A 17,104-nucleotide genomic window follows, 5' to 3' on the forward strand; every position below is an offset into this window, starting at 1 on the left:
AACAGCCAAGCTGCCAAATACCTTTCAAAGTCCCTAGCAAATACCTTTTTATATTATGAATCAAATTAAACCACTTGTTAATAGCAAATACGTTGCAATATTTCATTATTTTAATTTAATTCGTTTGCAACATAAATTCATTTTATTATTTTAATACTTTCTGCAGTTCCTATACATATAACAATAGGTGAGACTAATACAACAATAAGTGGATTCTCTCATAGTATGTATAAATAAATTATTCTCATCTTCTCTCTCTCCACTTTTGACACTTTGATTCATGTTATTTTAAGATTAATTTTTTGGTTTAAAGTTTTGACGTTTCGACTTTTGAGCTTTCACAATCTTTTATTCAAGTGGGCAACTAGTCTGCATGGATCGTATTCCCTGGGTGTTGGTGCGTGCACACCACCAAAGACCTCCTTTAAGAGGCGTTTTATGCCTGGGTAGGTGTGTCAATGGACCCGGACGGTCCGATGGATGGATCATCGGAATATCATAACTTAAAGGATCACATCTGCAAGCTCCAAGCAAGGGCCTGATTAGAACAGGATGGACATCCCCATTTCTTCTTCTTTTTCCTTTTTTTGACATCCCATTTCTGTTTTTCTTTTTTTCGGAACTGGTAGAGATTTTTTCTTTTTTTTTTATCAGTAAGCTGGGGTTAGGCGGACTCCTACCAATATATTAATTAAGAAAGATAATGCAATAAAAGAAACAAAACCACTCCCCAGTCCTTAGAACAATGTCTAAGGAAGGGGGCAGAACAACCAAGGTCATGATACCGTTGATATCAAAACTCAAAACAAGCAAGAGAAGAGAGAATACATGTGATCTCTAAAGTCAGTCCTCATACTCAGTGTTTAAGTCCCTAGTGATCCAACAGGGGTCTTTTGCTAAACTTCCTTGCTTTTTGGCTCTTCCTCAACTTTTGAACCTTTGGGATTCTGTTTTTCTTTGATGGAGTTTTGTTTTCTTCTATTGGAGACTGGTGGAGATTATTGGGAAGAAAAGAAAGTCATGACCAAGACGATCATGGGATGACATCCCCATTTCTTTTCCTCTCTATTTTTAGTATCTAAGGCCATGAATTCTTCAAGGAAGCAATGTCTAAACTAGAAGGTAAGATTTCATTTCCCTCGCGGCTTAAGTAACATTTAAACAAAATCATTGGATGCAAACTATATAATGCAGTAATTAAAGTTACAATCATTGTATGCTAACTGTCATTTACACTGTTGGAAAGGTTTTTTTTTTAATTACATTAACACTAACAATTAAATTACTTTATTTCTATAATGTTTTCTTCAATATTTGGCATGAGGCTATCCCACTTTGTGTCTGATTGGGACGTGCATTAGGTCACGCCAAGTTGTAGTTAGGGTGGTCAAGTCCTACAAGAGAAACTAAAGTGTAGTTTCCCTAGGCCTTATCTCCCTGATGAGAGGACACTCAAAGAGATCAACATAAAAAGTGATCAGGGTAAGCACAGTAGGTGGTGGTTCCTAATCTAACCTAGACACCATCAGCTTAGTTGCCTATTCTACCTATCCAACTACCTAATCTAACGCCCAAATAATCCAACAGCTAGATCTTTTAAAATCTACATATCTTAACAGGGACATCTGTTCGGCCTGGGACCCGAACTGTGTTGCCATTTGATGAAGGTTCAGCATTTTATGCATTTGTTCGGCCTGGGACCGGAACTATGTTGCCATTTGATGATGGTTCAATATATTATGCAAAAGGTTATTGTCCGCTTAATCTGTCTCAAACTGAAAAGCTTGTGGTGACTCTACTGAGGTTGTTCTCCGTGGGGATAAAAATCGTTGGATAAGTTGTTCTTCTGATTAGTTATACTGCTTGGACAATTTATATATCCTGAAGTTATCTTGCTCCTTCACTAATTTTTGTCAAGCTAATATTTCATACAAGAACGAGGGAAATGATTTCTGCGGTCATGTGTTTTGATAAACATCCGCTCCACTTGTCTGTCGTGTAGTATTTAAAGGGATGTCAGAGGATATTATGGTTCTCAAAAGGCTCTTGAAGCCCTTCAAATGCTACACGACAAACAAGTGAGCGCATGTTTATCAAAACATTGGAGCGCTGAAATCATTTCCCAAGAACAAAGGTTGACGTACGTGAAAAGAATAAAATAAAACAAGCTTGCTATTTCCATAGAGAACATCTATCTATCTATAATATGCAATCTATCTATCTATAATATATACTAAAAATCTATCTATCCATCTATCTATAATATATACTAAGAAGCTTTCTTTCCATTGTCGTTTGCTTTCTTTCCGATAATTTTTTTCTGGAAAACCTTTTTTTTATACCTCAATGGGTATGACCTAACACATTATATCCAAGCATAGCATGGGTGGGGCCACCATTTTACCCTTCATCTGGTGGGCCCACTATTTTATACCTTAGGTGATGGTGTAAGGCCCAACATTTTATCACGCCTAGCATGGGAGGGGCCCACCATTTTACACCTCATGTTTTGATGTGGCAGGCCCACCATCTCCACCCAAACTCATTTATAGGGTGGGCCCACCGTTTCTACCCAAACCATAGGTTGGAGCCCACCATGTTACTCATAATGTAATTGATGACGTGGGGTCCATCATATTTATACAAACCAATGCATTAGGGTGGGACCCAACATTTTACACCTAATTAGACCCGGCAAAATGGGACCCATACCCGCAGGGGTACGGGTACCAATTTCAATACCCGTGAAAAAAAATACCTGTACCCGTGACCCGAGGGTGGGTCTGCGTCGGGCGTTGGTGCCCGCGGGTTACCCGTCATTCGGTTTTCAAGTTTTTATTCTTAATGCCTAAACACTAAACACTAAAAAATAGACTATGTGGGTGGGCCAACAAAACAAGTCAAAGCAACCAGACCATGTAACTGGTATCTTTGGTTGTACCAAAACAAACATTTGTTAATGTAGATGAAAAATTGTATGATGAATGGGCGTATAAACATGTACTCATCATCCCATCCTTGATATTTGATCCAACAACAGCTGACTTGTTAAGAAGCTGCGGTTGGATTAAATATCAAGGCTTGTACATCCATCGTACCACCTTTATGTGTTCATACACCCATTCATCATATAATTTCTTTTCATAAATATATATAATTTCTTCTTTAAATTTGCCGGGTTATCCGCGGGTATACCTGTACCCGCCCGAGTGGGTTCCGGGTTCATGAAAGGCTACCCGTACCCGCACAGGTATTTCTTACCCGTACCCGCCGGTACCCATACCTGCACGGGTTGTAACCGTACCCGCCCGGGTTACCCGTTTGCCAGGTCTACACCTAATGTTTTGATGGTGTGGGTCCATCATTTTACACCCTATGAATGAGCCCAGAATGGTAGTACCCATTAAACACGTTATGGGGTGATTGTGTCTTCCGTGTCTAATTTGCCCGTCAAATGGGCCATTTGCGTGTTAGAACTTAGAGCTTCCTCAGCGATTGCTTCGAAAGAAAGCGAGGAGAAAAAATACGTCATTTGTCGGTTTGACCATTGACTACTCAACTTGCATCACTTTGGCCCTTGGCGTAGGCTCCGGGATAAAAAATATTACCATTTAATACGATGATGATGTGGTGGTAGAGGCATTCTAGAGAATGTTAGGCCGTGACCTCATTGTATTATTGATCTGACCGTTCATCTGGTAAAATGGAAAGCTTCCTCAGAAACTCCCCATCCATCTGTCCTAAGTCAAAAGTCTATCCCACATTTCACGGGACTTAGTCTTGATGAGAGGAAGAATCAAAGTTCACTACTAAGAGAAGGCTCCTCCTTCACCTGGCCTATAAGAAGGACGCTCTCTCAACCTTAATGAGAAGAGAAAACACCCCTTTTTCTTGTCTTGCTTTCTCTCCCACAGATATCACCTTTACCTCTAATCATGGCACTCCAACTACAAATCCTCATCTCCCTACTGCTACTTGCACTCGTGGGACGCTCACGCGCGGCCGGAATCGCCATCTACTGGGGCCAAAATGGAAACGAGGGAAGCTTACGCGATACATGCACGACGGGGAATTACAACTATGTGAACATAGCATTCCTCTCCTCATTCGGCAATGGTCAGACCCCAGTACTCAACCTCGCGGGCCACTGCAACCCATCGGCCGGTACTTGCACTGGCTTAAGCGATGAAATAAGATCGTGTCAAAGCCAAGGCATTAAGGTTTTGCTCTCTCTTGGAGGCGGTTCAGGTGGCTACTCCCTTTCCTCCACCGATGATGCTAGACAAGTCGCCGACTACCTGTGGAACAACTACCTCGGCGGCCAATCCTCTTCTCGCCCACTTGGCGATGCTGTTCTTGATGGTATTGATTTTGACATCGAATCAGGGGGCAGCCAACACTGGGACGAGCTAGCCAACTTCCTCTCTAGTAAGCAAGGTAATGTTGAAGTATAAATGATTAAATAAGTCCAAACCCTAACAGCTTAATCTTAAATTGGCTGTTTCACATGGTATCAGAGCTATTGCCTCATAGTAGGTCCTTGGTTCAAAACCAACTACTCCTTCATATTAAAAATCCACGTGTATGGCAAACCAGTGTATGTACAACCCAAAAATGGGGTCACATGTGCAACACACACGTAAGGGAGAGTAAAGTATAAATGATTAAATAACACCAACTCAAGCAGCTTGAGCTTTTAGAGTAATTGGTTGTTTCACATGATATCAGAGCCCTAACTTTGAAAATGAGGGGCCACACATGAAGGGGTAGTGTTGACGTATAAATGATTAAATAAATTTTGGAATGATTGGTTGTTTCACAGGTAATAAGGTGTATTTGGCAGCGGCTCCGCAGTGCCCATTTCCCGACGCACAGCTCGGAACGGCGATTAACACCGTACTCTTCGACTATGTTTGGGTTCAGTTCTACAACAACATAGATTGCCAATACTCCTCTGGTAGTACTGCAAATCTTATAAACTCATGGAATCAGTGGACTACTGTTCAGGCCGGTCAGATTTTCTTGGGTCTTCCTGCGTCTTCTGATGCGGCCCCTGGCTTTATCCCAGCAGATATCCTCACCTCTCAAGTGCTTCCTGCCATCAAAGGTTCATCCAAGTATGGAGGGGTCATGCTCTGGTCTAAGTTCTACGACAACGGATATAGCTCCTCCATCAAGAGTTCTGTTTGAAATTTGAACTCCCTTTAACTTTTGTCATGAAATAAATTTTGGGGCATCATTCCCCAACCAAATCATACCATATAATATCATAAATAAAGGAATAAATTGAGACTTCTTTCTCTTTTTTCATTAATAGCCTTCCCCTGCAAATGAAATCGATGATTTCTTTTTGTCCTTTGCTGTTAATTTCATGATGGTAACTCAAAGAAACATGTATGAGTGGAAACACCCACCGCGTGAGAGGCGTGATTCATTATTATTTCTTTTCCTTCTTTTGAAAAATAAGCAAATTCAAAATCCAGATGGGAGTTCGGAAATTCAGTCTTCGGACCTAGCTAGGTTATAAGGTCCAAATTGGTGCTTGGATGCAATTTGGGTATGTAAGATTGCCTTTTTTTAACTCAAATTACAGGTTTAAAAGGGGAAATTATATATTCGTTTCTTTTTCTTTTTATTTTTACACTTTTTTTTTTTGATGGGTAAGCTGGGGTTAGGCAGGACCCCTACCAGATTTCATTGAGAGAATAAAAACAGCAACTATGGGGGCTCGATAACCAACAAGAAGGGAATCCTTTTTCGAAAGATAGTCAGCCGCACCATTGGCTTCTCTCCAAATATGAGAAATCTCCCACGAAATGAATTTGCTAAGGGCATTGTGAATAGCTTCAACAGTGGGGATCTTTGCCCAAGGACAGTTTTGACCCATATTAATAACTTGGACAGCCGAGTGTGAGTCAGATTCGATCCAAATTTTCGAGATGTTCAACTTGCTGCAAGAATAATCCCCTGAAGAATAGCTTCAAACTCCAAGTGATGAATTGGCTCGGACTTGCGAATCACAGAGAAGCAGCCGATGATTGGGCCTTTATGGTCACGGATGAGACCACCGAAGGATCCAGTGTCCTCATCAAGAGATGCATCAGAATTTGACTTCAGGGTATTGGAATCAGGAGGAATCCATCGACAATACTTCGGAACCACAGTTTTCAGTAAACCAGGGAGTCTCAAGTTGACAGTTAAGTCATCTGCAAATTTCACATCAAGTTTGAGGAATAGAATACGGTTTCTTGAGCAGTGGAGAATCTGTCGAAGAATGTATTACTTATGATTTGCGGCACCTTTGAAGATTCTCTGACTTCTCTCCGCCAAAATGTAGTAGATAGAGGCCCCGAACAGAATTTTTGCAGCAGTGGCTGACTGATCTTTCCCTTTAAATTTTCCTCTGAGCCATTCTTCTTCCTCAAAGATTTATCTTTTCTGCTTTTTCCTATAAGAAATTCGCCACAGAACATTTCTCCAGATCCAGGCAGAATATGAACAAGAGAAAAAAAGATGGTTTATGTTTTCAGGGGCAGCTTGGCAAAGGGGGCAAGTAGTATTAAGAGAGGAGCCCAGGAAAGTGAGCCTATCAGATGTGCTGAGCTTGTTTTGGATGGCTTGCCAGGCAATGAAACTGTGTTTGGGAATATGACCTGTGAACCATATAGATGAGTACCAAGGAACTTTTGGGTCAAGGGGACGGACAGCATTCCATGCACTTTTAGTGTTGAAGAAACCATCATTGGAAGGTTTCCAAATAGGCTTGTCGATGGAATTGGAGGAAAGCAAAGCAGAGGAAGTGAGATTCTTCAGCTCTTGAAAGTGAGGTTCAAGCTGGATCCGCTCCCAGTAACCTTCATTAAATACATCACGAACAGAAGCTTTGCTTGGGATGAAATTAGGTAGCGAACCAAGAGAAGAGGGAGAATTAATAGGGCCCAAGGGAAGGCAGGGTTGGCTCCAGAAATTTATGTCCTTACCCTCTCCAACTAGGTATCAGATCAGGGATTTTGCTGAATCTCTGGCTTTAAAGATACTCCTAGCTGCCCACGAGGGAGAGCTGGGCGTGTTTATAAGCCAGAAATTCCTACGGCGAACATATTTGGCATGGAACCACTTGACCCAGGGAGTGTCTCTGTTTTGTATAATATGCCACACTTGTTTCAGTTGGAAGGCTTTGTCAATATCAGCAAGTTTTCTAAGACCAACTCTTCCTTCAGATTTGGGCTTACACATGGAATTCCAAGCAATGGGTTGAAACTTTCTTTTTTCTAGGACAAACTCCTTTTTATTTACTTGGGAGAGCCCCCTCTAGGGTAACAGAGTATTCATAAATACACGAGATGGGGCTGTCCCAACTGAAAAAAACGGCAAATACATCACTACCCTTTAAAAGGGCCCAACTTACTACTTACGAGTTACAATTTGGGTATGAAACGTCTACGCAAAAGGTTACTTTTAGGATCAAAGGTAAAAGGAAATCTTTGGTCCAACTGGGTGCATTATGGGGGCATGTGCGTCTAGTCTAGACCGTTAATCTTGTGGAGGCAACCTACATAGTCGGTCCCATTCAAATGGTAATCCCATGTGTAAGAGAAAAGGCTGCAAAAATTAATGGTTTATTTTTCCTTGGGGAAACCCAAGGGTCTAGGAACTCAAATTTCAGATATTTTACTCTGATAAGATATAGGTTGATGAGGAAATCAAATTTTACACCAATTTATATTTTATTCATAGGAATTTTTGTACCTCTATATATTTTTTAGGAGGGAATTGCTTTTGTCTCCGTTCACGAGGTGGCTGGTCTAATGTGCAACAGACCAGCCGCGAAATGCTTTCTGCGATGGACACTAGCAAATCCCTTTTTATGATATCAATAGAGAAACCAGATTCTTCCGTTCTCAACACATCACGCAACGTCACCTGGATCATACTATCTTTAGATAATTGGGTTTTTTGCAAAAGAAGTCTTGTACTTTTCTTTATTTGCAAAGAGAGTCTTCTACATTGCGAATTTGCTAATAGAGTCATCATGTTTGAGCAAAGTCTGCAAATCAGGTCATCAGGTCATGCCATCAACTTTTGACCAAAATACCCATGTTAGATTTTTGGTTGACCCGTTGAAAAGACCAAAATCTCCTTACATGTTAAAAGGCTAAAATTAAAAAGACCAAAATACATCTTACAGTCAACCATCAATTTTGAATCGACGGTGTGGGAATATCATTTTTACATGTACTAGCATTCTTATGCATGGGTGTCAAAAAGTGGGCCCACCCCAACAAAACAAAACATGACGCATAAAGTTGTGGGGCCCACCATATACAGGGTTCTTCTATGGATTTGAATTGGGTTAGTGGGACCCACCCATCGAATCATATCACTGAGGTTCATAGGTATTTTGGTCCTTTTACTAGGTCTTTTTATATAAAAGGAAATTTTGGTCTTTTACAAGTAAAAAAAATGGGCATTTTGGTCACAAATTGATAGCATGACCTGATTTGCAAAATTGACTCAAAGGTGGTGACTCTATTTGCAAATTGTGAAACTACATGACTGTCTGTGCAAATAAAGCAAAGTAGACAACTTCGTTTGCAAGAGATTATATATGGTGTAAGGCCTTACAACGGTGGAAGTACCACCCTTGGATCAAATGTCAAGCGTGGTACTTCCACCGTACAAAAGCCTTATTGTTGTAAGGCCTTACACCATACAATTTCTCCTTTTGCAAAAACCCCTAAAGTGGATTTTTTCTACCTCTCAATTCTCTTCATCTTCCACCCTTCTTGTCCCTATCCCACCACTAGATAAACCAATATTCCATGGAAAAAAATTTCATGGCTGCATGACCTAAGTGTCTCACCCAAAATCAGCCCATTCTCTTTCCGTAAATGGCTGAATCTTAACTAAGTTAGTCCTAGTAAAAGAAAATTCTTAATTTATAACTGTATAAAATTGACAAATTTATTTGTTTAATCATCTAATGACAATAAAAAAGCTAGGATCGTCAGATATTTTTCCTTGGCAATGAAACATCCACCGTCCATAAAAAAACCTCATACTCCGAAGTGCCACGTGTATTACATCTGAGCCATTGACAAGGAGAAGAGAAAAAAGTGTTCATATATAGTTAGAAATAAAAAAACATAAAACAACCATGAGAATTGGTGTTGGTCACTCTCCATCAACTGCTCCCATTGTCTTCGATCATACATACAATAAGCAACTAACCACTCTCATGTCCTACGTACAATTTGATTGTAACTTAGCTTAAAACATAACAAAACCCACGAATATTTTAATACTTGCGAACCCTTATATAACGAGAAGAAACATTGGTTTTGATCTAAACAAAAACTCACTGAGCCCCAAAGTCATCAACCTAAGAACAATGAAAGGAGTTGCAGAAAAAACATTTTGCATTCTTCTCTTCTTCCTCCTAATTCATAGCAGTTTTGCTCGTAAGAAAATCCTGACAAAGCAGAGTACCCCATGCAAGAGACTAGTTCTCTACTACCATGACATAATATACAACGGTAGGAACACAGAAAATGCCACCTCTACCATAGCTGCAAATTCGAACATTCTCGGAAATTTTAACTTTGGAAAGTTAGTAGTTTTTGATGATCCCATGACCATAGATCAGAACTATCTCTCGGCTCCTGTTGCGCGTGCCCAAGGCTTTTATTTCTATGACATGAAAACAACCTACAATGCATGGTTCGCTTACTCACTTGTTTTCAACTCTACTCAGTATAAGGGGACTTTGAACCTTATGGGAGCAGATATGATGGATGAGGAGACTAGGGATATTTCAGTGGTTGGTGGCACAGGAGATTTCTTCATGGCTAGAGGGATAGCCACCTTTCGGACCGATACGTTTCAAGGGGCTGATTATTTTCGTCTTGAGATGGATATTAAGTTGTTTGAATGCTATTAGAGAACTGTTCTTCATGCAAGTCTGTTAGCATAAAATGCATGTTATTGTGATTGTTTTTTAAGTTAATATCAGAGTGTGTTTGACGTAGATAATAAGATGTATAGCAATTTGGGTTAAGCTAAGGTAATGAAAGCCTTGCATGTCTGTTTTCATTAATTAAATTAAGTGCTTGTAAATAGGGCTTGGGCTAGTCACTATTGCCAATATTGTGGGTTAGTTTGTGAGTGTGAGATTTATATCATGTTTTATCTTATGATTGTAATGGGTTTATTTTTTTATTTTTTTGAAATGGCGATTTGTATAAAATGAAAAGGGAGCACCTGAGAAGGGGCAACCCAGAGAAAAAAACAAGAAAGATACAGGAAATGAGGAGAAAAAACAACAAAAATTACAATATTATACTACGGGGGAAGATGATCGAACCAGAGAATACTCTCCCTCCCAACACCCTACTTGGCTAACACATCCGCCTTTTCGTTTGCTGACCTCCAAACATGTTTAAAGACAATAGCCGAAGCCGCAGTGGGTTTATTTATGCCCATTTCTAGCTTTCTTTATATTTTTAATATTTTTGGTAATTAAGGGTCCTTCCAAACCCCAAATAATTGCCTATAAAAAAATCAGAAGAAAATAATTTGTGTTCAATTAATCTAATTGGATATTTTAGTCTCCTAGATTGCAAGCTTGTGTACAAATTGTGCCCAAAATCCGATTAGAATTCAAGCAGGAGAGCCTAAAGAAGGGTTCAGTCATTAGAAAATACTGATCTGCAGCTAAAAGATCTTTTGTATCTACAGTCGGAGTTTAAACCGTCTTTATTGTAGAATTTCATGCTTGCACATTGATCAGACTACGGTCGATGAGATGAACGGTCAGTATCAAAGAAAGGGGTGAGGCCTGCTATGTTATTGCATGCCTCATTCTATTCTATTACAATTATGTGCCCACAGAGTGATTCAAGCGATCATGTCAGTTCAAGCTACACACTAATCACTCACGTAAAAAAAGAAGCGAGATGTCAAATAACATAGGATCTCTTTGGATACCAACTTAAAGTCGCTCCATATTTAAAAATAAGATTATTTCGAGTTAATCTTAGCTAGGCTAGCTATGTTTGCCGACCATGAAATTCTTTTCCATGGAATATTAACGTGCTGATAAAATTTGATTGCATGTTTAAGGATGGAAAGGGGTAAGGTCATTCTCCTTTAAAGACTTGTGTATATTTAGCATAAAAAGACACAAAGGAATAACTTTTGCAGAAGGACGACTCACTATTCAAGGTGAGTGTCACGATCTTCTTCCTTCTATTTACATGGAAAGTTCCCATAGGGGATAAGATAGTTACAGATATACATGGAGATAGTTTATAGATATACATGGATGGATAGATACAAAATGTTACGAGAGTCCATGATTTCTGCTACGGTAATCTTCTGGCAGTTGTTGACTCTTTATCTCATCTTCTATATCCTTAACCATGTTACAGATGAAAGAAGACTTTTCCAGTAACAGCTAGCAGATGGATCATGCTAGGGTAGTTTAATTTCAGTAATTACATATATTCATTAAAAAATACTAATCGACGCTGATGCTGTTGGAATTTTATAAGGGATTTGCTAGCGACCACTCAGCTCACTTTTCAGCAGATTTTGTCTTATTCATTTAATTCATCTGAGGTGGCTGCTCTCTCATGCAACAGCCAAGCTGCCAAATACCTTTCAAAGTCCCTACCAAATACCTGTTTATATTATGATTCAAATTAAACCACTTGTTAATAGCAAATACGTTGCAATCTTTCATTATTTTAATTTAATTCGTTTGTAACATAAATTCATTTTATTATTTTAATACTTTCTGCAGTTCCTATACATATAACAATAGGTGAGACTAATACAACAATAAGTGGATTCTCTCATAGTATGTATAAATAAATTATTCTCATCTTCTCTCTCTCCACTTTTGACACTTTGATTCATGTTATTTTAAGATTAATTTTTTGGTTTAAAGTTTTGACGTTTCGACTTTTGAGCTTTCACAATCTTTTATTCAAGTGGGCAACTAGTCTGCATGGATCGTATTCCCTGGGTGTTGGTGCGTGCACACCACCAAAGACCTCCTTTAAGAGGCGTTTTATGCCTGGGTAGGTGTGTCAATGGACCCGGACGGTCCGATGGATCATCGGAATATCATAACTTAAAGGAACACATCTGCAAGCTCCAAGCAAGGGCCTGATTAGAACAGGATGGACATCCCCATTTCTTCTTCTTTTTCCTTTTTTTGACATCCCATTTCTGTTTTTCTTTTTTTCAGAACTGGTAGAGATTTTTTCTCTTTTTTTTATCAGTAAGCTGGGGTTAGGCGGACTCCTACCAGTATATTAATTAAATAAAGATGATGCAATAAAAGAAACAAAACCACTCCCCAGTTCTTAGAACAATGTCTAAGGAAGGGGGCAGAACAACCAAGGTCATGATACCGTTGATATCAAAACTCAAAACAAGCAAGAGAAGAGAGAATACATGTGGTCTCTAAAGTCAGTCCTCATACTCATGTGTTTAAGTCCCTAGTGATCCAAGAGGGGTCTTTTGCTAAACTTCCTTGCTTTTTGGCTCTTCCTCAACTTTTGAACCTTTGGGATTCTGTTTTTCTTTGATGGAGTTTTGTTTTCTTCTATTGGAGACTGGTGGAGATTATTGGGAAGAAAAGAAAGTCATGACCAAGACGATCATGGGATGACATCCCCATTTCTTTTCCTCTCTATTTTTAGTATCTAAGGCCATGAATTCTTCAAGGAAGCAATGTCTAAACTAGAAGGTAAGATTTCATTTCCCTCGGCTTAAGTAACATTTAAACAAAATCATTGGATGCAAACTATATAATACAGTAATTAAAGTTACAATCATTGTATGCTAACTGTAATTTACACTGTTGGAAAGCTTTTTTTTTTAAATACGTTAACACTAACAATTAAATTACTTTATTTCTATAATGTTTTCTTCAATATTTGGCATGAGGCTATCCCACTTTGTGTCTGATTGGGACGTGCATTAGGTCACGCCAAGTTGTAGTTAGGGTGGTCAAGTCTTTAAACTAGATTATAATCACCCACCCACCAAAAGTTAGGTCTTTCAGTTTTTAGATCAAGGATGCATAGTACCACCTCCTGTCTCCACCAATCACCCACCCACCAACGAGCTGCCCACAATTCACGTTAAAAGGGAGGGGGCACTATCGTGCGCTCCTGGTCGCCCTTTAAAAATCTGGATGTGTGCACGATGATCATCACAAATCTTCAACCAAGGGCTGATGGGACCACGTGATCCAACATTTGTGAAAGTGGTTGTCATTGTTGTGGGATTGTTCTCCACTCATAGCAAGCCAATGTTTATTTTATCCTTTGATAAACTTGCTATAGTCCATTCATGCCCCAATGGGTAAGGTATATACACTACAATCAGCACAGGCATGTAAATCAAGGATTGGATGTAAATGGACCTTGCTAGCGGAAGTGCATAAAAACTTTAACTAATAGAGTTCTCGTTATCCTCGAGTGACCAAGGCTAGCTGTATAAAACTCACAACATACTCCTATCATGTCTCTTAAGTATGCATGAACCCCCTTCTAATTTACTTTTTCTGTCACAAACCATCCATAAACCAGGCCGAGATGGACCCGAAGAACACCCATAAGTCGGTGATCTAGGATCTTGCCCATGCAACCATTTAACCTTAAGGCCTTTGCAAGGTCACCAGCCGATAAACATTTCAAGACAATCCCAGGGGTTTATTCAGAGCAGGATAGCCAATCCTAGGAACAGCTTATCCAAGGAGTTCTATCCCCACCGAGGACAGCACCTCAGTAGTTAAAGATCTGAATGTTTCTGCCTCAACCGTATTTACCTACTAAAAAACAACTTGAAATGGTTACTAGCATCATGGGGACCATCACTAGTGTCACATGAACACCCACTCCCACTAGGCATGCTTGCAAGAGATGGGGCAAAAAGAAGAAAAGTAGAGGGCCACAATGAAATTATATGGCAGGTCCTCTCAAGGCCTTACTAATGGTGATCCCCCTACTCGGCCACTCCCATGGTGTGGGACTATTTCAGAGGCTCCAATAGCTCGGGAAATAGGTGGACCACAATTTCCATTGTCACAAAGTCACCTGCCTCTTTCTCCATCGTTCATTATAAACTTATAGATTGTATGGCTTTGATTTTATTCATGATCGTTTATCTATTATTTTAGTATTAATGTGGAAAATGAATCACACCTCCTGCCATGATGATCAGATGGAGATGCTAGGTGATGTATGCAATCTGATCGTCTAAAACAATTCAGATGAACACCTGGAGAGATCTTCCAATCTAACCAAGTTTGGATGCTCAGGTCAACGGAGTTTCGGGTTTCTCCTTAATAGATCAAGGACCACACACATAGAAACCCCTAAATCACTCTTAGCACCTTAATGTGTAGCTCCCATTAAGCAACCACTCGTATTTATAAGTTGTGGTTTAGGGTAGGTCCCCCCTCTCCCAACACATCTCTTACTAATTTGAGACCCTTAAGAGAGATTAATCTCAATTGCCTTTGAATCCCATATTAGAAAACCACTATACGTAATTAATTAAGAGTAATGCGGCCATCTTATAAGACTTTTATAACATTATCTACATCGTCAAGACAAGGACCTCCCTATAATAGCCTATGCTTAGCAATACATAGTTGCTTAACTAACCACTACGTAATTGCATGAATTTGTGAGAAACCAATATCATATATTGTCAAATTCTCCAATGGAAGCTTTAGATAATCACCAAACAAAACGCAATTTTGGTTAATGAGAAGGAATAAAAATTATACATACTTGGTTAATTTTAGGAAGGTTGATAATCCCCAGACAAAACCCAAATTTGGTTAATGAGAAGTACTCGGTCAATTTTCAAAAAGGTTGATAATAAGGTAAGAACTAAGAACACTCCAACACAATCTCCACAGTAGTCATGCGTCATTAGGGGACTTTCAATGTTGCGTAATACTCCTTCAACTTGCTCTATGGCGTATGAATAGATTTGAAGAGTCACCTCCACATGGTGACACTCATGTCCCTCCGGCTAAGACAGGAGGCTTCAAATACACTCATAAAGAGAAAAAGCAGTAAGGACTTTTCTCTTCCATTTGATAGTTGTTAAGTTTTCTCTAGAGATGACATGAGTAAAAGCTAAGGTCTCTTTAAATTGTGATTCATTTGGTATGTGATGATGCTATGATTATGATAGTAGTCGGTGGCAAGCAAACATTTCGAGAAAAAGTCAAAAGGGAAGACACCTTGAAAGTCAAGATTAGTAATTTTTCTGCCTTAATTGAATATTTATTACACCATGCATGGTACATAAGAATCCTTATATGATGAAGGAAGGAGAATAGTGTTTTGTAGTGTTTTCTTTTCTCTTTTTTTGCTTTGCTCTTCCATCTCTCCTCAATGCCAAGGAAGCTAGAAATGGAAGGAAAAGGACCCATCCTCATTCTTCTCTTCTTCTTCTTCCTCTTCCTCTCTGGGTCTTTTGCCATACAACTTAAGCCATGTAAGAACTTGGTGTTATACTTCCATGATATAATCTACAATGGCAAGAACGCCATGAATTCTACTTCGGCCATTGTAGGGGCACCCACGTGGGGGAACCGAACTATCTTAGCCGGGCAGAGCCATTTTGGTGACATGGTTGTGTTTGATGACCCAATTACCCTAGACAACAATCTACATTCAAAGCCAATTGGTCGTGCCAGGGTCTCTACTTCTATGACAAGAAGGAGATCTTCACTGCTTGGCTAGCCTTTAGCTTGGTGCTCAACACCACAGATTATAAAGGAACCATAAACTTAGCAGGCGCAGATCCATTGATGGACAAGACTAGGGACATTTCGGTGATCGGTGGGACCGGAGACTTCTTTATGACCCGCGGAATTGCTACGATTATGACTGATTCTTTTGAGGGAGAGGTGTACTTTCGCCTTCGCCTTGATATCAAGTTGTATGAATGCTATTGGGAACCGAGTTTGAAACGGTGGTCACAATAAAACTGTTTAATTAGACTAATCAGTCCTTGTCTTATGCAATTTACTGCACTTCATGTTATGCCTAGAAAGGTCTAAGCATGGTTTGAAAATTTCTCTCCCTTATATTTCCATCTCTGGTATAATTTTGTCTTGATCTTGTATTATTATCAGCGCAAAGATATTTTTTGTTTGGAATTTATTTTCATTGTATGTGATTTACAGCATGAGGCGCGTTGAGATGAAGTCTAATAGCTGACACCATGTGGGTGTGCCTAAGTTATGCAGCCCATGCAATTTCGCAAAAAGCCACTTCCACTTTTGCAGGAGAGAAGAGTCACTAATAGCAGATTTTGTCTTATTAATTTAATTCGCTCAATTGTTAGTTTGTCGCCCCTTTTCTTCTCCGAAAATAACTACCTGCCAATGGTTATTACAACTCCCAGAGAAGCCAATTTAAAAAGAGATGACATGGCGAGCTAGTGCAATTAAAAAGAGATGACATGGTGAGCTAGTGCCATTAACAGTAGCCTAAAAAATACACCTAGGGGTGTAAATGGATATTCGAAAATTCGATTACCGTCTGCATCCGAATCCGTTTAAAGCGAATATTATCCGGATCCGTTTAAGCGGATATTATCCGAATCCGTTTATGAGATATCCGGCTCTTAGCGGATGCGAATCTGGTAAATGGTATATCCGATCCGTTTAACATCCGAATCCGAGAAGTAAATCCCTTTTATTTATTATTAATAATATCATTAATATTTATTTTTAGTAATGACACACTATCTTTTGTTTCTAAAAGAAAAGTGAATTTTCTTTTTAGAAAAAAACAAAAACAAAAAGTGTTTTGGGCAGGAAATGAAGTAATCTCTCATTTTAAGGGCATTCTTGAAATTCGACATGGCTTCTTTATGAAGCAACAAATGTGGGTTGTAGGATGAAAGAGACAAATGGATGATGGTGATTGAATGAAGATGTCATAGTTTCTAGACAATTCTAGAGCAAAAAGGCCATAGTCGTTGATGGTAAATAGACGACTATAGAAAGATAAAGTGCTGCAATACAATGTTCGAATTTACCGGATAAACGGATACGGAT

General features: G+C 39.3%; 2 protein-coding genes and 1 pseudogene across 2 annotated transcripts; all 3 read left to right on the forward strand.

The window, feature by feature from the left end:
* Window positions 1-3,819: 3,819 nt before the first annotated feature.
* Window positions 3,820-5,310, forward strand: LOC143890448 (acidic endochitinase-like). Its single transcript, XM_077395136.1, has 2 exons — window positions 3,820-4,437; window positions 4,823-5,310. Exons 1-2 carry the CDS (start codon window positions 3,936-3,938, stop codon window positions 5,188-5,190), a joined length of 870 nt encoding a protein of 289 aa, XP_077251251.1. The 5' UTR covers window positions 3,820-3,935; the 3' UTR covers window positions 5,191-5,310.
* A 3,560-nt stretch (window positions 5,311-8,870) lies between these two features.
* LOC143889319 (dirigent protein 5-like) lies at window positions 8,871-10,115 on the forward strand. Its single transcript, XM_077393494.1, has one exon. It carries the CDS (start codon window positions 9,392-9,394, stop codon window positions 9,938-9,940), a length of 549 nt encoding a protein of 182 aa, XP_077249609.1. The 5' UTR covers window positions 8,871-9,391; the 3' UTR covers window positions 9,941-10,115.
* A 5,142-nt stretch (window positions 10,116-15,257) lies between these two features.
* LOC143889320 (disease resistance response protein 206-like) lies at window positions 15,258-16,233 on the forward strand (annotated as a pseudogene).
* The last annotated feature ends 871 nt before the right edge of the window (window positions 16,234-17,104 follow it).

Source organism: Tasmannia lanceolata, unplaced genomic scaffold (genome assembly GCF_043159265.1).
Source record: "Tasmannia lanceolata isolate RefF3 unplaced genomic scaffold, GAP_Taslan_0.1 ptg000013l, whole genome shotgun sequence".
Classification (NCBI taxonomy): Eukaryota; Viridiplantae; Streptophyta; class Magnoliopsida; order Canellales; family Winteraceae; genus Tasmannia; species Tasmannia lanceolata.

Excerpts from the sequence above, each read along its gene's own strand:
- LOC143890448 (XM_077395136.1), top strand. The coding sequence starts at position 3,936 with ATGGCACTCCAACTACAAATCCTCATCTCCCTACTGCTACTTGCACTC. Across the intron at positions 4,438-4,822 it reads CTTCCTCTCTAGTAAGCAAG|GTAATAAGGTGTATTTGGCA; the intron begins GTAATGTTGAAG and ends GTTGTTTCACAG.
- LOC143889319 (XM_077393494.1), top strand. The coding sequence starts at position 9,392 with ATGAAAGGAGTTGCAGAAAAAACATTTTGCATTCTTCTCTTCTTCCTC.